Below are 24,100 nucleotides of genomic sequence, written 5' to 3'. Positions count from 1 at the left end.
CCCCCCCCCCGCCCCTCCAGTGCACGAATTTCATGCACCGGGCCCCTAGTTTTCAAAACAATCCTTTGAGGTAAATGTCATTTTCTCCATATTACAGATAAGAAAGGATGTTTTGTTTAATGAACTCAATTAGTCGATGGAAAAGCTTGGGAAACAATATGTTAAACAGCTTCTCTTGGTTTTAAGCTATCAGTAATTATCCAAAGAGTTTTCTTAAAAACTCAAACACTCCAGATCTAGTTTTTATGTACTTTTTTTAAAAAATTCTCACCCAAAGATATTTTTCCATTGATTTTTAGAGAAAGTGGAAGAGAGAGGGAAAGACAAAGATAAATATCAGTGTGAGAGAAACACATCAATTGGGCGCCCTGACCAGGGCCCAGGCCAGGGAGGAGACTGAAACCCAAACTAGGTACATGCCCTTGTCTGGAATTGAACCCAGGACCCTCTGGTCCACAGGCCAATGCTCTATCCACTGAGCCAAACTAGGTAAGACCAGATATACTTTTTAAAAATGAGAATCTATTCAGGTTTTAATAGTCAAGATAGCTTTCTCTACACAAGTATTAGGTATAATAATAACTATGCATTGTTTAGCATGACCAACTGTAAGGATGATTTTTAGTTTTCCCCACTAAATTTGAGAAATTATAAATAGTAATTATGATTTTACATGTATAATAATCCCTACAAATAAGTAGAACTCATAACTAAAGCTAATGATACCCTACTATACTCAGTACTAACTTTGAGTCTCAATATTCAGTATCTGCTTAATATGCTTTCCTTATCATTTTCCATTAAAGGAAATAATAACTTAACCTCATGGTTAATAAACACACTATATAAGAAACTTCCTGGACTACATTAGTCACTACAAGCTGAGAGAAAAGTAGAAATTACATAGCACCAACTGCTATGTTTAGATGTTTTCTCTTAGAAAAGTATTTCTGAGAATTCAGCTCTATACAGTCACATAATTAAAACAATAAGTAGAATCACAGGCATAGTTACACGTACCATGGTGTGCATTTTCCCCAAGCATCCTGGAACAGCACATGTCTAATGCATCATAAAGACAACATACAGATGTATAAACCATCCATGCATATAAACAGGTTATTGTATGTATGCATCATTATACATATAGCAAGCATATGTGTGATTTCTGTGATAAAATAAAGGAAAATAAAGGTATAACTCAACCAAGAATTTTTTAAGTGTTTGCTTTCAAGCTAGAAAGAATTTCACTTTACATCACTCAGTTCCGAACAGTCCCAAAGATAAAGCTCAAAACAATAGGAAAGTTCATAGAAAATAATGTAGAAGAATATCCTAAAATGTTGCTCTTTTTAACCCTAAGAATTATTTAAAGCCACCAAGTTTGAAGGCGGGGCTCTCCTCAGTCCATTCATGCCTCTCCTGTGCCATCTAGTGTTTTGAGGCGATTACTATGGATTTAGAGTTTAGCATAGCCTGTTACCACTTCAGCTGACCACTCAGCTTGCCTGCATAGTCAGCCTCAGGCAAGCAAAAAGTAACTTAAGCTCGGGCTGCAAGGGGTGGTTTTATTGGGTTATGAAAAAATTGCAAATGGATAGGACTTTAATAGCAAAGGAGAAAGCTTTAAAGTTAAGTTCAGGAACTGTGGCTAACAGATGTTGAGAAAATAATGCATAATGGAGCTATTGAGTCTCATTAGATTCATATACAGTCTAACAGAAGTAGAATTTTGATCTGAGGCCGCACATCTGGATGGGAGAAAGTAATAGGAAAAGGATAGAGTGAAACAGAACTATCCTTCCTTTTTCACAGTCGAACACTTTTGCCTCTCTTGTGGTCTGGCTACTGTGCCAGATTCAGTCATAATACCCACTATTAGAAGTGGCTGCCCTGGCTACTTGGTGCTCTCGTGTAAAATCCTACTTTACTACTTTTATTCCAATGTCCCATTAAAAGCACAGGCTCTCTGCATGGAGCCAGATAGGGATCATTTCCTTCATAATCTTGGATTTTAATTCCTTCTCTGTGGGATACTATTCCATCAGACATAAACAGCTCGATATGTCAATACATAGAAATATGTCTCAATTCATGTCTGCAGTCCCTGACTTGAAAAATAACCCTATTTAGATAACATACCCCTATTTAATTTTAGAATTAAATAGCCTGAGTTTAAAAAAAAAAAAAGAATTGGTGAATTGACTCCATCTTGAATCAGTTTGGGATTGTATACAAAAATAAGTCCTGATCTGTATGCTCAAGGCCAATTAAGCCACACTTACTGATAGTCAATGAATTGTTCCCCAAAAAGGGGAATGTACGCTTCTGCTTCTCATTTGAATTCTACTTCAAGTGCTTTTTTAACTCTATAGGAATCTTCATTACAGGAAAAGAGGGGGCAAGTTGTATATATCTACTTTTGTTCCCTGGCCTTCTGAAAAAAGAGTCAAGAATCACATATAACCCTTAGAAGGAGGAAAGGAAGAAAGCAGTAATGCATTTTGTGGAACAAAACTGGACTTAATAGGGATTTTTAAATTCTTCCCAAGCATGGATGGTCAGTCGTCGAGTTGATGAATTATCAATCTGATATGATAACAGCTATCATATGTAGAGCTTAAACTGTGCCAAGTTCTACACTCAGCTCTTTCTTTACATTATTTAAACCAATCCTCACAAGCACCAAGTTAGGACACTGAAGCTTAATTAGATAAGTTCATGTAATTTGCCCACATTCACAATAGCTCATATAGGGCAGAGCCAGATTGATTCCTGAACTGACACTGAGGTTTCTGCTCTAAACCACTTCCTCCCCAGTGATGGAGACAAAGAGTCTGTCAGAAAGTCAGAGCCTCTGATTATACTTTGTAGGCTAATGCCTCTACCATCATATAAAAAAATATTCATAGAGAAATATGCCATAATTGAATCAGAATGTAAGACCATTCTTCTGAGATTCAATGGAACATCTCTCTTTGGATCCACTCAATGTGCTTTCTGGTCTACAATTGCCTTGAGATCACTTTGTGTCAATACTTTCATGATAATAATAAAAGAAAGTTACCACAAGGGTAGCATGCCAACTCAAACTTGGTTCTCCTTTTCAGCAGCACAAATTCTCCCTTCTATCTAGTGATGTATAAACCTTACACAATGGTAGTACAAGTAAACTCATTAAATAAGGCTGCCCAGGATGTAATTCCAAGGCATTAAGTGTATCCTGACAGGGTAAATTACATGAAAATTGCATCTTGGTAGATTGATACAGGTTTAAAGTATTAAACAAACCTTTTCAGATATCACTTGTCTTCACTGCGCTGTTAGTTCAATAGCAATCAAGACCAAGGCATGGAATTGCTCTTCTACTTTCAACCTAAATCCAACATGGAGCAATTTACTAAAATTTTTTTTTTTTCCCTGGTTGGGTCCCCAATCTGTCCACTTTGGATTCTGATAAAGATTACTCTTCAAAAAGGTGTGAGTGTTCAGTAAAATTCTACCCTAAGAAATACTGCCTCCTGCCTTTTCCCCTACATTTATTAATATACAAGCCCCAGATGGAGGACTGGGCTTCCTTGAAGAGTTGGACACTACATGCCTTTTACCATATTCCTCTTTCAGAAATGCCATTGTGGACTGAATTGTGTCCCCCTGAAATTTTTGTGTTAAAGCACTAAATACCAATGTGATATTATATAAAGATGAGCCCTTAGGGAAATAATTCAATTTGATGAGTTCTTGAGGGTGGGGTCCTCATAATGGGATGGGATTAGCACCCTTAAAAATAAGAGACACCAGAGATCTTTCGATATGTGTGTGTCTCTCTCTCCCACGTGAAAACAAAGTAAGAAGGTAGCTTTTTGAAAGCCAAAAAAAGAAACCCCTCACCAGAACTCAACCATGCTGGCACTCTATCTTGAACTTCCAACCTTCAGAACTATGAGAAAAGAAATTTCTGTGGTTTATGCCACCTACTATGTGGTATTTTGTTATGGCAGCCAAGCAGACTAATACTGATGCACACTACTCGCCACCATCTGAATCTCATCCACCGATGCACATTTTTTAAAATGTTTATTTTTAATTATTATTATTATTTTAATCTTTACCCAAAGGATACTTTTTCCATTGACTTCTAGTGAGATTGGAAGGGAGGGAGGAGGAGTAAAGAGAAACATTGACATGAGAGAGACACATCGACTGGTTGCCTCCGCATGCACCCCTATCGGGGTTGGGGAACCTGCAACAGAGATATGTGCCCATGACCTGGAATTGGACCCAAGACCCTTCAGTCCATGGGCTGTTGTTTAACCACTGGGCAAAACCAGCCAGGACACCAGTGCACATTTTTAAATAATTAAGGATTGGTTTTATATATTATCAGGTAAGCCACTCCCCTGTCTGAGGTCAACTTTTAGTCCACAGTAATTTGGGTAAGGAGAAAAGTTTTTGCTGTGAACAGGAGTGATTGAAGAAACAAAAGAAGAGAGGTCACATAAATTCAGTCCAGCAATGCAAAGAGTAGGTATAGGGAAAAGTCAAAATCTAAAACCAAAGCTATAAGAAAGGGAGATCAAGTAAGTGAAATAAGTACGGATATTTTAGTACTGAAAAGGAAGTTTATAGACTTTTGCTTCCTTTAATGGTCAAGAGACTTATCCCAGCATTCTGAGCAAAGGCCTACTCTCAGCATCACAAACCTATACAATCCATCAAGAAAGACACACTTCTGACCTCTTAAGGGCCCCATTTTTTCATTTGAGGATTAAGATAACAAACTGAGGAATTATTGACTTCTGCAGACTTCTCTAAGATCCATATATGAAATTCAGAGTGCTAGTTAGCTTTTGATATTTTTATTCAGTCTATGGATATTTTTTTCTACTGCACACAAAATTATATATATATATATATATACACACACACATACACACACACACACACACACATGCACAGTTAAGCCTTGAACTCGGGGTGGGGGGAGTGTTTTACAGGCACTAACCTCACTACAACCCTCCCCAATGTACTTGAAAATTTGAATACAATTTTTGACTCCCCCAAACTTAGTGGTCCCTTGGTATCTATGGGGAATGGGTTCCAGGATCACCCATGGATATCAAAATTCAAAGATGCTCAATTCCCCTTGAGAAAATGGCATAGACCAATGCATACAGTCAGCCCTCTGTATCCACAGACTCCCGACCGTGGGCTGAAAAAGAGTACAGGTATTTATTGGGGGGAAAATCTCCATGTAAGTTGACCCGTGCGGTTCAAAACCTGTGTCCTGTGTTGTTCAAGGGTCACGACAGAGAACTAGAAAGCGGTGTCGTTATAAATACTTGGTTTAAGGGGAAAGTGCCAGTAAGAAAGCTAGCCCCTTGATGGGATGCAGAGCAAGGCTCTGAATCCAGCTGAGAAGAGCAAAGGGCAAAATAAGGAGACAGGGCTCCTAAAACCTCTAAGTTGGAAGTCTAAACAATGGTCTCAGAAGCAGAGACCGTGAAGGTGTATACATTTATTCTATTATCATGGATGCAAGTACTTCCATGGATGAACTTCCTGCCTAGGGCAATGGGGATGAGTGAGCCTGCAGGTGGAGACTGCAGGACCTGTGAGCGAGGGATGAGGCCAGTTTAGGAAACAAGGTAGAGCTAACACTGTGAGAAGAGCTTCAAGACTTTGAGTCTCGGGTTCTTGTGCTTTGGTCTCCCAACACTTTGTAAGGAAATAACATCCTCCTTGATGTATTCCAAGCTCATCCATTTTCCTAGACGTTTACTATCTAGTCCAGCAGTTAATTCCAGGTCTGACAAGACACACACCAGTGCAGTTGATCAGCGAGATGGAAAGTCTAAAAGGAGTTTAATTAGCAGTATGTCCGACAGTCTTTTCCACCTATTAGTGGAAAAGATCCAAACTTTAATTATAACTAAACTAACATTCTCTTCTGAACAAAATGAATGTTTCTAATTCCAAGGGGACACAACAAGGAGAAAACAGCCAGCATGCAGCTTTTATGATTGACTTCTCACAATTTTCTCCTATTAACAAGTCACTTTATAGATGGTCTTCATTACCTAGATAGCAGCAAGGAACACAAAGCCTTATTTTGAGTGTAGCCCAAAGCCCATTAGTTTGAAAGTGTAAATGTTTTATGGTTTTAAGAAACTGTGTAAATTGCACTTGTTTGTGCAAGTTCATTTTCCAAATGTGTGAACACAAATGTCTATTGTCTCTGAGGAAAGCTCATGCTGAGCCACAAGTGGGTCGGACAATTGAGCTCTCTGCTAAGCAGCAGCCTCTGCCAATTGCCATTTTGGTAAGTGGTCCTAAATTTGATACAGGGGCAAATATTTTTTATTGTTTTCCCAGGGGGAGAAAGCTCTTTTCACAGAGCTTGGACCAGAAAAGATTTTTTATTTTATTTTTATTTTTTGGTTCTTGCTGACATTGCTATTTTCCTTCTTACACAAAATAATCTGAGGCTATAATTCTTTACTTCCTTTGTTAAAACTATACCAAAGGCCTACTTACCTGTATCCTTAAAGCCCTGCCTTATTTTTACTCCAAATATCATTAAAATCTTTCTCCACTCTCCACTCAGCTCTCCTTTCTCTGGCAGCATGGTAATTCATTGTTTGTATTCCCAAAGAACTCCCCAGGGAGGCCAGCTCTGGAATTTCGAATTTCAGGTCTAGTGCTTGGAATTAGTATGAAGATTAAGGTCTTCAGTCTTCTTGGTCATATCTTTCAAAACTAATTTAGGAATAAATCTTCTGAGTATATCCCTGATTAAAAATTAAGAGCTTGGAGCTGGACAGTTAGAGCATCATTCCATATACCAAAAGGGTGTGGGTTCAATTCCCAGTCAGGGCACATACCTAGGTTTGTGTTTGTTCCAGGTCAGGATGGCTATGGGAGACAGCCAGTTGGTATCTCTCACATATCAATGTCTCTCTCTCTCTCTCTCTCTCTCTCTCTCTCTCTCTTTCTCTCTCTCTCTCTCTTCCTTTTTCTCTAATATCAATGAACATATCCTCAGGTGAGGATTTAAAAAATTAATAGCTAGCACAAGGGGCCTTGTGATGGCACTCTTCTCTATCTTGCCTGTGATGGTGACCCCATGAATCTGCACATGTAGTCAAATGGGACAGCACTAAATGCAGGTGCACACACACGTACATATAAATGAGTCCATATAAAACTGATTAACTGAAATAAGGCTGATGGATTATATCAGTGTCAATTTCCTGGTTATGATATTGTACTATAGGGTTGAAGCAGAAATTTTAGGGAAATATAGGCAGGCTTAGGGATTTTTTAGAATTGGGGTCCACGGAAAAAAACACAGGGAGAAGGTACATTTCCAGAACACCAGGAAGCCAGGTGCAGTTACATCTCCATAAGATAAGGGAGCATCAACAGTTGCATTTCCATAAGACAAGGGAACTGGAAGTAGCCAAGAAAGGTCTATATTTACAAAATAAAGAGAAGGAAGCCCTGCATTCAGATGGAAAAGAAGAAAGCCCAGAGGGAATAGGGGAACAATGGGGAAGGAGCAGGGAGAACCTCACTTGTCCCATGTGAGGTTCAACCTTTGAGCCCAGGAGTTACTAAAGTAACCAACTCCAATGGGAATATTGACCAATCAGAGGGGATATCAGGACACAGGAACTGCAGCCTTTATAAGCCATGGGGGGAAAAGAACTCAATGGGGCCCTTTTCCCCCTCCCTACTTGGGACTCCATTTTGTGGGACTCTTCCCTCTCCCCATGTGGGAGTCTGTACTTGTTCTTCAATAAATCTCCACCTTTGCTATACCACTTTCTGTCCGTGGATTCATTCTTCAGTTCCGGCAAAGAATCCGGGTTCCAGTCCAAAAATTCGGTATCAGTGTCACAAGATGCGACCATTGTGGAAAACTGGGTGAAGGATAGATAGATCCCTCTATATTATTTCTTACAATTGCATGTGAATATAAAATTATCTCAAAATAAAATTTTTAAAAATCATTAACAAATTGTACATTTTGGGATGTTTCTAATATAATTGCCTAAAATTGGCTATTTCCCAAAATATTTAAAAGACCATGAAAATATGCAACATAACTAGTCACAATCACCTTTGCTCTGTCCCTCCTGGATGCATGACTATGAATTGCCACTACCAGTAAGGGAGGCCCCAAGCCCACAGCAGAGACAGTACCTGTCATTTTTAATTTTCTGATTTAAATAATAGGTAGCCTGGTTTTGATTATGTGCCTGAGTTTGTCAGCCACAGGGTCTCCAGTGGGCTTCTGAGTTTTCCAAGGTAGACTCATCAGTCATTCTACTTTCAGTTGTGTATTCAGAAGTGCCAGCTCACAGCCAGACAGAGGGATGTCCTACACTGGTGTCGCAAACTCGCGCTCTCACAACCACAACCAGTCACAGAAAAGCACCTTAGAAGTGGATGTCTTCCTAAGATATTAAAAGAAAGATTTCCTTTCGTTTTTCTCTTGCATTTTTCCAAAACTAATTTTATGGCTTGGAGCATGTGAACAGGAGAAATGAATGAGTTGGCTAAAAAAAAGAAGTTGTCATCTAAATTTTTAATATTGTAGTAAGATTCCATTTTAATAGTGTGAAATAAATTTTTTTAAAAATTTTTATATAGTGCCCTGGCCAATGTGGCTCAGTTGGTGAGCATCATCCCATGAACCAAGAGGTTACCAGTTTGATTCCCAGTCGGGGCACATGCCCAGGTTTGGGGCTCAATCCCCAATAGGGGCTGTGCAGAAGGCAACCAATCACTGGTTCTCTCTCTCCCTCTCCCTTCCTCTCTCTTTCTAAAATCAATTAAAACACACACACACACATTTTTTTTAATTTTATATCCTAGTTTCTGCTTCCCTAACTCTACAGTCTCTAACAGTCTTCAAATTAACAGACACAATCTCACTTCATCTTCAAACTTGAAACATAAGGAAGCTTAGTTTCTTTCAAAGTAATATCCCATCCTACAAATGTTGACACCTTGCAAAAGGTTTGGCTTCAAACTTCTAAACTGATATTAATCAGACCTGCTCAACCAGAATTGTCTAGGACTTGAAAAACAATGGTAGGCTGTGTCTAAATGTTTTCCAAAGTTGTGCATTCCAGAATACATCACAGAACTACAGATTCAAGCAAAATGCTCAGCACTTGCAGCTGCAGGAGAGTGGACGACTTTTTCAAAGGCACTTCATAGATAATGTGACCCAAACAGACACCTACACAGAGTACCGATTCTGGTGTGGGAAGAAAAATAGCAGGCTGGGATTTGGCTGTTTGTTTTCTTCATTGGGATCTATTTTCAAACACCATTTTCTTCCCATTTCTCATAGTAGCCATTATGATTCCAGAAATAATGATAAGCAATACATTAAGTCCCCAGAACCTGGCTCTCAGTTCTCCAGTGATCACCTGCAAGAAACAACCATCTTACCATCCGTCCTGAAGCTGTGTGGAAGAGTAAAAGCAGCAACATTACCTCAGGCACTGTAAATGTGTAGGATAAAAAGTATCAGCCTGGTAAACCTGCTATAATGTGAACTAATTATAGGGAAAGTTACACAAATTGCTGGAAAGTCTAAAGTACAGGCTACTTTAAAATAAGGTACTGTTACTTTTATTTATATAAAATGTGCATTTTAGTTTATGTTTATACTAGAGGCCTGATGCATGAAGATTCGTGCAAGAATGGGCCTTCCTTCCCCTGGCTGCCAGCACCACCTTCGCTCTGGCTGGAGCTGCCTTTCTGCCTTCCCACGCTGCCCAGAGGCCCAGAGCAGCTAGGGCGGTGCGGAACACCTGTGTTGCTCAGCGCCTGCATATGCAAATTAACCTGCCATCTTTGTTGGGTTAATTTGCATAGTCACTCTGATTGGCTGGTGGGCGTAGTGGAGTGACACCAATTTGCATGTTTCTCTTTATTAGTGTAGATGGGCTATATGAAAGAGTCTCAGCCAATTTCTAGCAACTTTTCTGTTATTATTCCAAATTGCTTAGATGTTGTATCCAATGCCCAAATTAACACTGCAGAGTATGCATAAACTAAGAGCATAATCTGTTTTAATAACTGCATAGAGGTGATTTTTCATTACCATAACTTTTCATTCTGTTTGTTTCCTTTATGTCAATGGAAAGCCTGTGTTGGATAAACTAGAGGACTATTTGCAAGGAAAAACATGAAAACATTTGTTCCCTTACATAGTTTTAACATTTCTCTCTCCAATTTTGTTTACACTAGTAGTTTGGGGAACTGTTTTTAAATAGGGCTTCCTCCTACATAGAAAGCCTTTTTCCACTCCCATGCCCTCCAAAATCATGCAACCTCAATAATGAGTTTTGATCCTAGCCTAAACAAGACAATAATGCTGATTTTCCCATCATTTTCATCACCTGGGGCATTAAAGAAAAGCACTTGGTTTCCTATTCCCACTTCCTGAAGAAGCTCAGTGGCTGTGCATTCTAATGCCAAGGCCAGATCAGCAAGAACTGGCTCATCTGCAGGTTATTTAGAGAGATGTACAAGAAGGTGTGGCCGACATCTGCCCACAAGATGGCTCCTTTGGGAAGGGTTAAAGGCAGACTATCAGTCTCCTGCCACTGTTCCCAGCATTTGCATCAGTCATGGGAAGTGATGTCACACACCTGCAGTGCACATGCAAACTGTAAACACTTCACCGACATTGAATTTGAGTCTCCCACCCAAAACCATGCCCAGCTGCCTCATACTGGGTTCCTTGGCTGCCAAGCTTACTCGTCTTCATAGCACTGAGAAAATGGATGGTTGTATGCTAACAATAGTTAAGTCAGTTCAAGTTTTATACCACTAAGCTGGTGGCACAAAACTTGTTTTTTACTGATTACTTCTTACTGTTTCTAGAATAACAGAGGTGGAGTTGAAAGAAATATTAAGGATTATGCAACACAGCACTCTTATTTTACAAATAATTAAATCACAACCTTACTATATCTTCCTTTCCCATCAGAGTCAAAGGCAGGGGCTGAGATTAAAAGTACTTTTCCATTCCTAGAGTTTAATACCTAGCAGATCCTCAAGTTTGTTAAACAAATGGATGAGTGGGTGGATAAATGGATGGATGGATGGATGGATGGATGGATGGATGACTTAAAACCATTCACAGAGCCATTCTGGATTACTTGAAACAGTAGATGTGGGTAATTTATTCAATTTTTCTAAAATTGAGTTAATTTATACATTAAATGAAAATAATAATAGTATCTTGTTCAAAGGATTGTTGTGCATATTTCTTGAAATAGTGCTTTTCAAAAGTTCCATACAAAGCCAGGCACATAGTGAGGATTCCATACATATTAGCTTGCTGTTCTTTTGATAGTGGTTGTATATCACCTTCCATGTTTCCTTGTTATTTCACTCAACCAACCTCTTGGTTCATGCCACATAGGCATCAAGAGCTTTACCCCTCACCTGTGGTCTTTCTCTCCTCCCGTAGATCTACTGTCAGTCTGGGTGACATCAATTCATCAAGCCCTAACTTCACACTTCACAATTCATCAAGCCCTATCTTCACATTCACTGGTCTTTCATCTTCAGTGACTTGCACTTTTTTCTTTCAGTGATATATGTCCATGGCCATACACAGACATTCTCTCTGGAACCAGTCTTCCTGGTACAAATTCTAGCTCTATTAGTAGTTGTGGCCATGTAACCGGCGACACAGGCTTTAGTTACCTCATTTGCTAAATAGAATGATAAAGACACTTACCTAGCAGTATTTGCTATAAAACAATAATCAATTATTGTTGGCTCTTACTATTCTCAGCACCCAAATGACACCACCTCTGAAATATTGAACCCCAACACTAATAGGTAATGCGTGGACACTTCAGTTATTCCAACCCTTTGATTACTGTAAATAAGCCATAGCAAAAACCTTAGACTAAAAACAAATTACTAAAAGTAATCAAATAGTTTCAAAATATAATCTTGGGTACCTCAAAAATAACAATGATGATAAGAATTTACATCTATTGATAATATACTAGTATCTGGCCCAAAAGTGTACCAAAATAAGTATATCATGTGAGTTATGAACATTTGCTATGTACAGGAGCAATTTGAAGTGCTTTCCACAATGGGTTTTGCATGTACAAATGAGAAAACTGAGGTTCAGAGAAACTCAGTAACTTACCCAAATTACACATCTAGTATACAGTATTGCAGAGCTGGGATTCAAACCCATAGACTTAAGGCCCTATTGACAATTCAGTTCATACATGGCAGAGGTGGGATTTAGAGCCAGCTAGTCTGGTACCAGAGCCTATGCTCTTAATTACTTTGTCTCTCTCTCCATAAACTACTAATACTCCAGAATATATATATACATACAGTTGTTCAATCATATATTCATATCAAACCATTTAATTCAGAAGCAGGGAGAGGGGAGGACCAGGTAAAAAAAGATGAAGAGATTAAGCAAAAATAAAATACTCAGACACAGACCACAGTATGGTGATTACCAGAGGGAAAGGGGGGTGGGAGAGGCAGAAGAGGGTAAAAGGGGGATAAATGGTGATGGAAGGAGACTTCACTTGAGGTGGTGAAAAAAACACTATTTAATTCCAACAAATTTGCTTTTGGCTAAACTTTATGTTCGTTTCAGCCCCAAGAGCCCTGTCCTTCAGGGCCAGTGCTAGGCTCTATATGCAGGGACCTTTTATAGAAACTCTTCCCTGGCTTACACAGTTGGGGCCCTCAGCCTCAGCATGTCTTTCCTGTCCTGAAGAATCGGTCAGTTCACTGATGGGTGAAGACCTGTACCCAGACCTAATTGAGCCACCAATGGCAACACGCATTTTTCTGAGTGCCACTCTGCCTCCACGGAGTCAGCTCATTTTCAAAACAACAATCAGTGTGGCGACAACTATGGAGGAGCAGGTTTTTCGCCACCATGAAGCAGAGCCCTGAGCTATACAAGGTCCAGCTTGTAGGTGACAACTTCAAAGGCATTCCTTCTGGAGTTTCTAGGCAGGCATTGTCCCCAGGTACATCTTTGCTAAGGCCATCTGGCATTCATTTCTTAGATTCCCCTCCTGAGTTCTCACCAGGGCCACAAAGGAAAGGAAGTAATAATGTTCTGTGGCCACCACAGTTCCTAAGGTGGAGTCACCTGATAGTTCTATAGAACTAAGTAACCATCTCCTGCTGGGTTACAAGTCTGTTAGCTGAGCTGTGTGCTAGGCTCTGGAGTGAGAAGTCAGACAATGGATGAGAGGGGAGGCAGCAATTCAGTGGCCATTCGGGGCCTTCTGATTTCCTGGATCAGGAATGTGGGAGTTGGGGTGAAGACGGAGCAGTCTCAGCCTATAATTCAGTAATCATTAATGATAATCTTATTGAACACACTGTCATTCCTTTATCAGCTTTTTCCTCTATTCCAGGACAGCACACACCATTACAGAGGGGAGACGATTACTTCCACAAAACATTTCTTTTTGTATCAAGAACAATAAAGGACAGCTGGGTGCCCCCCAAAGATGGCGGCGGCAGTGGCTGCCTCTCAGCACCGGAAAAGGGCATGGGAACAGGATTTCCTGGATCAGGCGCACTATCAGGGCACGCGCACTATCAGGGCACGCCCACTCCGCAGATTTGCAACCCTCCGAGCTCTCGTGAGAGCGGTGTCTGCCGGTGGGGCTCTCACTTTCCGTCATGGCGCTGAAGGTGGCCATGGCTGTTGGCGGCCCAGCGAAGGCAGTGCTCAGGCCGGCCCTCCTCTGCCGTCCTTGGGAGGTTCTGGGTGCCAACGAGCCCCCCCGGAGGAGCCTCTCACAACAAACAATTCCTCCCTCTGCTAAGTATGGCGGGCGGCACATGGTGACCATGATCCCAGGGGATGGCATTGGGCGCCACCCAGCTCCCCCGGAGGAGCCTCTCACAACAAACAATTCCTCCCTCTGCTAAGTATGGCGGGCGGCACATGGTGACCATGATCCCAGGGGATGGCATTGGGCCAGAGCTCATGTTGCACGTCAAGTCTGTGTTCAGGCACGCGTGTGTGCCGGTGGACTTTGAAGAAGTGCAAGTGAGCTCCAATGCTGACGAAGAGGACGTCCGCAACGCCATCATGGCCATCCGCCGAAACCGTGTGGCCCTGAAGAGGCAGCAATTCAGTGGCCATTCGGGGCCTTCTGATTTCCTGGTGCAGAAATGTGGGAGTTGGGGTGAAGACGGAGCAGTCTCAGCCTATAATTCAGTAATCATTAATGATAATCTTATTGAACACACTGTCATTCCTTTATCAGCTTTTTCCTCTATTCCAGGACAGCACACACCATTACAGAGGGGAGACGATTACTTCCACAAAACATTTCTTTTTGTATCAAGAACAATAAAGGACAGCTGGGTGCCCCCCAAAGATGGCGGCGGCAGTGGCTGCCTCTCAGCACCGGAAAAGGGCATGGGAACAGGCAAGTCACGCGCATGCGCACTATCAGGGCACGCGCACTATCAGGGCACGCCCACTCCGCAGATTTGCAACCCTCCGAGCTCTCGTGAGAGCGGTGTCTGCCGGTGGGGCTCTCACTTTCCGTCATGGCGCTGAAGGTGGCCATGGCTGTTGGCGGCCCAGCGAAGGCAGTGCTCAGGCCGGCCCTCCTCTGCCGTCCTTGGGAGGTTCTGGGTGCCAACGAGCCCCCCCGGAGGAGCCTCTCACAACAAACAATTCCTCCCTCTGCTAAGTATGGCGGGCGGCACATGGTGACCATGATCCCAGGGGATGGCATTGGGCCAGAGCTCATGTTGCACGTCAAGTCTGTGTTCAGGCACGCGTGTGTGCCGGTGGACTTTGAAGAAGTGCAAGTGAGCTCCAATGCTGACGAAGAGGACGTCCGCAACGCCATCATGGCCATCCGCCGAAACCGTGTGGCCCTGAAGGGCAATATTGAAACAAACCATAACCTGCCACCATCCTACAAATCCCGCAACAACATCCTTCGCACCAGCCTAGACCTCTACGCCAACGTCATCCGCTGTAAGAGCCTGCCAGGAGTGGTGACCCGGCACCGGGACATAGATATCCTCATTGTCCGGGAAAACACGGAAGGCGAGTACAGCAGCCTGGAGCACGAGAGTGTGGCAGGAGTGGTGGAGAGCCTGAAGATCATCACCAAGGCCAAGTCCCTGCGCATTGCTGAATACGCCTTCAAACTGGCCCATGAGAGTGGGCGCAAGAAAGTGACAGCCGTGCACAAGGCCAACATTATGAAACTGGGCGATGGTCTCTTCCTCCAGTGCTGCAAGGAGGTGGCAGCCCGCTACCCCCAGATCACCTTTGAGAATATGATTGTGGACAATACCACCATGCAGGTAATTGACCACTGGGCTCTGAGGCCGTCTGCTCTAGGCCCCTGGACTTCTCATGCTTAAGGTTCTGTCTGCCCCCTCCATGCCCTGCAGCTGGTGTCCCGGCCCCAGCAGTTCGATGTCATGGTGATGCCCAATCTCTACGGGAACATTGTCAGCAACGTCTGCGCAGGGCTGGTCGGGGGCCCTGGCCTTGTGGCTGGAGCCAACTATGGCCATGTGTACGCTCTGTTTGAGACGGCTACAAGGAACACAGGCAAGAGTATTGCCAATAAGAATATTGCCAACCCCACGGCTACGCTGCTGGCAAGTTGCATGATGCTCGACCACCTAAAGCTCCACTCCTACGCCACCACCATCCGCAAAGCTGTCTTGGCATCCATGGACAATGAAAACATGCATACCCCAGACATTGGGGGCCAGGGCACTACGTCGCAAGCCATTCAGGACATCATCCGCCATATCCGCATCATCAACGGCTGGGCTGTGGAGGCCTAGGCTGACCCTCTCCCAGCCCCAGCACCCCGCTGGCTTGTACGGCAGACCCAGAATAAACTGGCTTCTGCCCTAAAAAAAAAAAAAAAAAAAAAAGGGAGGTAAAGGGGATGGAAAGTAATTAAAAGTATATATGATTTTCAAGAGAGCATAGACCTAATAAGTATGGTATTCATTCTTTCCACAATATTTCAATGCATTGAACTGTATTCATAGTGTATTTTTTCATTAAAATATGAATTTTTATCATTCACTAGCTCAGTATTCTTGAAAAATTCTCTTATTCTTTTTGATTTTTGGTTTTCTCTTCTGTAAAATAAGACCATTTCTCTACCTGATCTCAAAAAAAAAAAAAATCACTCAGCCCTCTGAGAGACTTCAATAAATTTATGTTGATTTCACCTGAGTTCAACTTACTCCAAAATCTGTTTGGATTATTTGGAATCAAGTGCTAAATCAAATGGATCAAAACTGTTTTCAGATTGCACAAAACATTGGAGACCAAAATGATATTAAAACATCAAAATAATTCTTTCTTCAGCATAATTTTTGCTTCCTGAAGAATGGTTGCCAATAGTTAAAAAGAAACTGAGACCCGCCAACTGTCCTTATTGCAGTGTTTAAGGAGATATCCAGTTATCATCGGCAATCCTGAACCCCAGCTCTGCCCACTCACATTAAAGGCCTGCCACAGGGTGGTTGCAATACACATACACAGTCCTTCTGCACAGTCCCTAAACAAACAGAAAATTTTATTATATTTTTACTTCCTTTATAATATCCCGCTTAACAGAGCATGACACACCAAAAAAAGAAAAAAAAATGCATTCACATCAACTTCAGGCAATGCTGTTATATGCCAGCCCAAGGCCTACATTCAGATAAAGGACATTTCACAAATCCCCTGACTTGAGTGTTCTGTTGGCTCTTCCACCATAGTCTCTATTTCTAATTCTTCTCGGTCCACAGGTCTGCTAGAGTGCGGCAAAAACCACAGAAATGTCAAAAACAAGTGCTGGGAATAAGGACTGCAAAGTCCCAACTGCATGTAGGAAAGAAAAAACATGTGCATGAAATTGTCTTCTAGCATTTAAAGTATATTAATCCTCAATTTGTAGTTTTTGGATTCCAGAGGAATTAAAGGCTGTGAATTAAAATAGTGCATCAATGAGAGAGCAAAAATGCATCATTTTTGGTTCAGCCTGTCATCTGTGGTGAATCAGATTATTTTTTTTTAGTATAACCCAATTTAAGCAGAAAAATGAAATAGCTCAGAAAGGCAGAAGACAGCAATAGTCTCCTGACTTCTTAAATCTTATTAGGACATACATATAACCTCCTTCACTCTGCACAGTTGTCCTAACAACTTTCAAGAAGTTAATATTCTTACTTGGCTTTTACATGTGAAAAGTTGTAGTAACACAATTTCTAAAATAACTTATAAATTGTGTACATTGATAAAAATCCACATATATATTAACAAGCAACAACAGGTGTAATGTGGTACTCTATAGTTTGATTATATTCTAGAGGAGTAAGTTCTAACCCTTTATGCCATGAATCTTTAATGACCTATGTACTTCTCTACTGTCTCCTCCTCACATCCACTTTAATTTTATTTAATCTTCTCAGCAATAGGGGGAAATAAGTATAGTTATTTTCAGTTTATAATTTGGAGGGAGGGGGAGCAAGTCAGGTTAGTGGAGGTTAAGTGACTGATTCAAAGTCTCACTACTGTCACATGACAGAACTAGTAACTAAACACAGGACAGTTTGACCCCAACACATAGTAGATTACATAAAAACAAAACAGTAAGTCAGCTAAGAATCCCCACTACCTAAAATAGCAAAGCTGATTCAACTTCACCAGGACTCATCTATTTAGAGAGATTGCCAAATGCCAGGGCTTGTATCAGAGGATATGTTAATGTCCCCTGCAGAGTTTCAGACTGAAAACAAGTCTGAATAAGCAACATAAACCATCAACATCAGTGGCCTTAGAGAGGAGTCTGTGGCACACAGCTGATCCTAAACACTTTATTCACAAATATGATATTCAATGTCTCTCAAATCTTTATTTTCATTATTTAATTTTTTTTCCAAAAGCTTAAGTTTTATTCAATCAAAAGTTTGGAAATAAGATGACACACTTTTCTTAATATTCTACCCTTTGTTCTTTCTCTTCTTTTTTCCTGTCTTTATAATGCCTGGTTTTCATTGTTTTATATGTACTAACCATTCAGTATCACTAAAATCTCTTAAGGTTTTACATAACAGAAAACATTAGTCTTTGGTTTTCAATGTTTCATTATATGGTAAGAACAGGGAGGCAAAAAATAAAGACCTTCAGAATTACCAAGTATATTTCCAGGATCCTCTGTAAGTAGCAGCATTAGCTACTAATTCCTGAGAGCCTCTTGTATGCCAGGTACTGTATCTGATCTCACTTTATTTCAGCTGCAAGCGTGTGAGCTATTATCACAAATAAATCTGAAGGAAAAAGAACAGCTTCAGAAGTATTTAAATAACTTAACCAAAACATACCAATAGCTGGTGAGAGGACAAGGTCTCCAACTCAAATCTGTCTGACTTGTAGATTTTATTTATTTTGTCTGCCAGAGTCAGGCCCAGGTTCAAATCCCAGTTCTCTCCCCTAAAGCAGTGTTCAAATTGTTCCGAAAGGCAATAAATTAATTCAAAAAATATTTGCTATAGATGTGAATGCACATGCCCTGCTCTAATACACCTGAAAATAGCTACTTACTGGAGAAGAGACTTCTCATTGGAAGGTGTCTGTCTTTTCTGAGGTGCAGTCAAGTTGGGAGAAGACTGTACCAGATTGGATTGGTGCCAACTTTGAAAACCATATGTAGTAAATCACCCTTCAGCACAGCAATTATATAATTACTATGAAAGATACAGTCAATGCACTCCAACTGTGCAAACTCCACTAGTAAGGCATTTCTGGAAGAACAGGCTATATGTTTCATTCAAACAGAGATCGGGTCTCTCCCTCTAATTCTGTGAGGTGTTTCTCCATGTACATCCTCTGTAGAGTCACCGAATTGTCAAGGAATCCATAAAACTATCCCCATTAAGTGCAAATGGCTGGTGCCCTGACCTGAACCCCAACTAATTAGAACTGCATGTGCAGAGGGTCTGTGTTTGTCCTAGTGGGTGACCACAGTGACCTTTCACGTCTGCAGATTTGGTAATACATCTTGGGTTGGGCCATCCTGGAAAGTATGCTTGATGTCCCCAATCAAGAGCTGATGTATCTGAGTCAGAATGTCAGAATGTCAACATAGCTTCCTCTTCATGGCATTATTGTTATTTTTGCACTCTCTTCCTAGTGTGTCATTACTGAGTTGCCTACAATATATACGTACGCATACGCCCTTTTCCAATGCTCTGACTCAGCTCTTTGGCAGTATCTTCTCAACAGGGGTCTGGGAGCAGGAGAACAAGAGCCAGCACTGATGTCAGATTCCGGGTCACTGGCAGGGACAGGTGGCAACGTTCACACAGAACCTACCCAGGCGATGGCTCAAGCAGTTATTCTTCCCTCACTCTCCAGAAAGTAAATGTATTCCATTTTCTACTTTTAAATTTCTGGGGCTTTTCTTGTTTTCTATTTTACATAGGAGTTTTTAGACAGAGAGACGAATCCCTGTTAGTATTAACCGCTACACTTTGCATTTCTCATTCTCAAACCCAGCCCTCACCATCTTATCATAACCTTTGCAGGTACTGAGCAAAGGGCCACTCAATCTATCTCTATCTCCCTGCCCACATGGCAGCTTAATTCTAATCTGGCATACGCAATTGCTCATATAAGGTAGTTTTCTTTTTAAGGGACCCAAATGTGTCTCCCACCTAACAATTGAATCTCAGCTTTATCATTGTATCAAGATAAATCCATAAATGGGAGGTAAAATATGGGTGGGCAAAATAAGGTTCACATTTGTTCACATGCAAGAATAATACTTGTTTCCTGTACTCGGGTGCCGTAGGATCTGTGCTTTCATTGTCTTACGTAAAATGGAAAAGCAAAATGGATAGAAAGAAATTGGTTACATAAGAATAATATGACAATAAATAATCAAGGAGTAGTCCACAGCGTAAGTATGAAGAGATGCCCATAGCATTCATTCAAAGTAAAAATGGCAGAGATGGCTGGCTGATTACCTAAATCTGTATTATGTTTTAGGCCCTACCATGGCTTGATAACCACACTAGAATTAGAGCCCAAAATCTGCCTGAACTATGAAAATGTCTCTACGCCACAGCCTACAGTAATTTTGTGGCTTATGGAAGCAATATATTTCAATGAAAAGAAAAAAACAAAACACCACAACGGATTTTAAAAGATCTCTTGCCCATCCAGGATCCCCCAACAGAATTTGGGGAAATAATTATCTGTAGAAGAATGTGAACAAGAACAGAAATAAAAAGAGTGTGAGACTTAAACTTACCTCTTGTTATGAGAAACCGCAGATTCTCGAACAGCAACAGCCATTCTATTTACAAGTAAGTGCATAATCAAGTCACCAATCCCACAGCTATCCGAGGGCATTTGGCAAGAGATGTTTGCTAGGGTTTAATCCTAACCCGAAATTCTCCCTAAGTCAAAAAGAATTCTTTCCAATCAAAGATTCTTAGTTTGGGGTCTGTGAATAGGCTTCGGGGCAGCACATAAAACTGTAGGATAAATTGTGTGAGGATATGGATTTTATGAATTTTTCCATGGAAAGTGTATGTAGATTTTATTAGATCTGCAAAGTGGCTTATGAATAAAATATAAAATAAAATAAAATGTTAAGAACAATGATTTTGGGTCCTGAACAAAAGAAACCATATTATTTGTTCTAGTTTTTTTGTTTGTTTGTTTTAAGGGTCTCCCTTTAATAAGCCCAACAAGGCCACATGAGAAACATAAGCCATTATTTGAACATTACCATGTAGTCACTAATGACCAATGATTTTTTACATAATCAGAAAATTAAATAAGAAAATGGGTATGAAGTACAGGGCTGATACATAGAAATGTTTAGTGTTAGATAGCATGTATGCAATAAATAAAGACATGTTTAACCTGCAGTAGGACAGGTCTCATCAAGAAAGTCAGACCAGGAGAGCAAATAGACCAAAAGGAATAGGACAGAGTAACCACACAGTTCAAATAAGTAACCGACAGGTAGCAAGCTCAGTACTAGAGTGGGTTGGACTGGACAGCAGACAACAGGCAGCGCTCCGGGACAGGAAAGGGGCAGAGTCCCACTTCAAAGGGACAGGCAGCTTTGAGCAGCAGGGCCTAGCGTTCACCAGTGTCCAGGTGTAGCGTCCATCTGGCCACTTTAAAGAAAGCTGATGGACCTCAGGTAATGAACGTACTGAAGGGCAAAGCACAGATTCCGATTGTATCCACCTAAAAGAATGACTAGATGCTAGCTGACTAGGTAGTGGACTCAAGAACTGCTTTGGCAAGAGCCAAAGTTGGCACAGTCAGTGGAGACGAAGTTGGACCTACAGGTAGGTGTTAAGTAGTCCCAGCTGCCAGAAGTAGAAGCCAAGTACATCATTATTCTATAAACATTTACAAATGGATCCCCACTGCCAAAACGTAACAATAATAAAAGATCTACCCCACTGCCTTAGAGATTTCTACTAGTCTCCCATCTCAAAATACCCACCAGTCTACCATTATATTCTCCATTATAAAGCATACATTTTGGAGCTGATTCTTGCTCTGTCTGCCCCTCTGGGCCTTTTGATTTTGGACTGTTTCTAGCTAGCCTCTATCTGCTGACTTGAAAGTTAGAACACACTTCATCTTTGCATCAATCCCTCAGAGACTGCCCTCTCGCGTTTTGGCCCTGCCTATTAAGACCTCAACTTGGCTAGAGGCCCAGATTCTAACTCATCTGGGAGCAGAGGTAAAAAAGCATCCAGGAAAGGCCATTGGATTTGGAGGCTGAAAATCTGGACCTGAGTCCAAGCTGTGCCATTAATGAGCAGTGTAGCTTTGGACAGGAATACTAACATCAATTGAGCTCTTAATAATTAAATAAAATCACACTTCATCCTCACAAAACCCTGAGGGAAGTTATATTATTATCTGCATTTCACAGTTAAAGAGACTGAGGCACAGAGAGATTAGTTATGTTTCCCAAAGTAACAAGGCTAGGACATCAGCAGAATTATTACTCAATCTCGGGCAGTTCAGACTTCTAACCAACATGCTAACTTACGTCACCAACACTTAACTTTGGACATAGGAACAGTTAGTTATAAAGCCAACCTTCATGGGGTGAGGGATTGTGTGCCTAAAACACCAAAAAGTATGAAAAGCAAAAATGTGATATGGGCTCTATGTGTTATAGAAATATAAAGCATTCCTCTTTATTATTGTGTTTTATCAGTTTTAATTTTTTCACTATTTTTGCTACCCAGAAATCATATTTTTCCTTATTCTACCTTTAAAGAAATAATTTGCAATTAAAATTACCTCTTTTTTTTTCATCTTTATTGTTGAAAGTCCTCCTTTCCATAGGTCCTCCTTCTTCCCCATAAACCTCTTCCAGCCTGCCCCTCCCCCCAAGCCCTCCCCACCCCATTGTTTTGATCATCAGTTTATTTGGTTCATTAGATTCCACATATGAGTGAGATCAAGTGATACTTATCTTTTTTCCTCCCCTATCACTTGCTCTGGCACATTTAGAAATAGGGCGTGACTATGTCCGATCCCCCTATACCTTTGCTGGGGAATATTCTTTCCTGACTCATGACTGTGGTTGTTTGAAAAAAATATATTGTTATAATAGAGCATCCCATACAACATTTCTGCTTTACCCCAGTCTTTCATTTTTTCCATGTTCCTAAAATTTCCTTTTGATGTCTTAAGCCTTATGTTAATACCATTCTTATTGTAGAGGCTGTCAGCCTCCTTGACATATCTCTGGCTCTACACCCCTGCTCTCCAGCACTAGGTCTGCAGACTGCAACCTCCACGGCTTCCTGCCCCTGATTCCATTTTTTCCACTGAGTGCTTTTTCCCCTGGTTTTTAAACTCTTTTCACTTCAGTGTATCATTCTCTTCCCACCAGTTTTTAAAAGTAGAATAAAAACTACTATACTCTGAGACAGCCCCTAACGGCACTATTCCTGTTGAGATGAGTTCTCTATACTATTTGAGGGTTCCTAACACTGCACACTGGCCAGCAGTGGCCAATGGGCCCCAAAATGGAGGACCTGTACCCCTGGGAAGAGAAGTCCCAGAGAAGACAGGTCCAACTGTTTACAAGGGTCAGGGCTCTCCGGGGAATAGGAATGTTCAAGGGCATAAACTGGGCTCACAGTCATAAATGATAATCCCTGTGATCAAAAGCCAAAAAGATCTCCAAACATAAAACCACCTACTCTGCTGGATAGGCTCAGACACAACCAAAGCAAAGGAACAAAGGATCGCTCTAAGGCAAACAAGTCAGTTATGAAAATAAAGGTAATTAAACTCCTTTTATTATAAAAAAGAACAAAGCACTGACAGTAAGTTGATCTTCTTAAGCCCTCTACCCCAGAAAGAGCACCAAATACTCTTATTACCCTCGCTTCTACTTTATGTTTTTAATATTATATATTCCTTCCTTTCTGACATTTTTGTTGACAGTTGCTATAGTTTTATGTGGCCCTTCTTTATGTATTTTAAGCATCCACTCTTTTTCTCACATTGATATCAGATGAAACTATCTAAACAACTATGTTCAGCCTACATTTTAACCAGCCTTTTCCTGCTTTATATTTACTTTCATTTAAACTTTTTCTGGTAGGGAATTTCAGAGTGCTCACAGAATGACAGGTGTCATTTTAATTTTTTCCTTTCCCTCCCCTAAGCATGGGGGATGTTGTTAGGATCCTTTAAAAAATTAAATAAGGTTTTTACCATAATATAACTAGTATAGCACTATAATTGTGCAAAAAAATCACAAGCATAAATATTAATGAATTGTGTTATTTCTCCTGGGTCTCTACCCACTAGCTCAGGAAAGGAATTTTCCAGCGCCCTGGAAGCCTATCTCTTCCTAATTACCACGCTGCACTTCTCCACAGAGAAGTCTGCCCTGAATTCTCATACTATACATGAGTAGTGCCCGCTTTTGAACTTTATGTGGATCCTTGTATATATTCTACAGAGAATGGCTTCTCTCATTTACATTATGTTTTTGAGATTTAT

At 40.9% G+C, this 24,100-nt stretch overlaps 1 protein-coding gene and 1 pseudogene across 1 annotated transcript; both read left to right on the top strand.

The window, feature by feature from the left end:
• Window positions 1-13,712: 13,712 nt before the first annotated feature.
• Window positions 13,713-14,405, top strand: LOC107182937 (annotated as a pseudogene).
• A 177-nt stretch (window positions 14,406-14,582) lies between these two features.
• Window positions 14,583-15,966, top strand: LOC102771723 (isocitrate dehydrogenase [NAD] subunit gamma, mitochondrial). Its single transcript, XM_006762826.2, has 2 exons — window positions 14,583-15,378; window positions 15,469-15,966. The coding sequence occupies exons 1-2, from the start codon at window positions 14,605-14,607 to the stop codon at window positions 15,871-15,873; spliced, it is 1,179 nt and encodes a 392-aa protein (XP_006762889.1). The 5' UTR covers window positions 14,583-14,604; the 3' UTR covers window positions 15,874-15,966.
• The last annotated feature ends 8,134 nt before the right edge of the window (window positions 15,967-24,100 follow it).

This window comes from Myotis davidii, unplaced genomic scaffold (assembly GCF_000327345.1).
Source record: "Myotis davidii unplaced genomic scaffold, ASM32734v1 scaffold438, whole genome shotgun sequence".
NCBI classification, from domain to species: Eukaryota; Metazoa; Chordata; class Mammalia; order Chiroptera; family Vespertilionidae; genus Myotis; species Myotis davidii.
This window is presented reverse-complemented; position numbering and strand designations above follow the sequence as displayed.

What these genes read in the sequence shown, in the direction of transcription:
- LOC102771723 (XM_006762826.2), top strand. Translation starts at nt 14,605, where the DNA reads ATGGCGCTGAAGGTGGCCATGGCTGTTGGCGGCCCAGCGAAGGCAGTG. An exon ending in TGGACAATACCACCATGCAG is followed by an intron (nt 15,379 to 15,468) that starts GTAATTGACCAC and finishes CATGCCCTGCAG; the next exon opens with CTGGTGTCCCGGCCCCAGCA.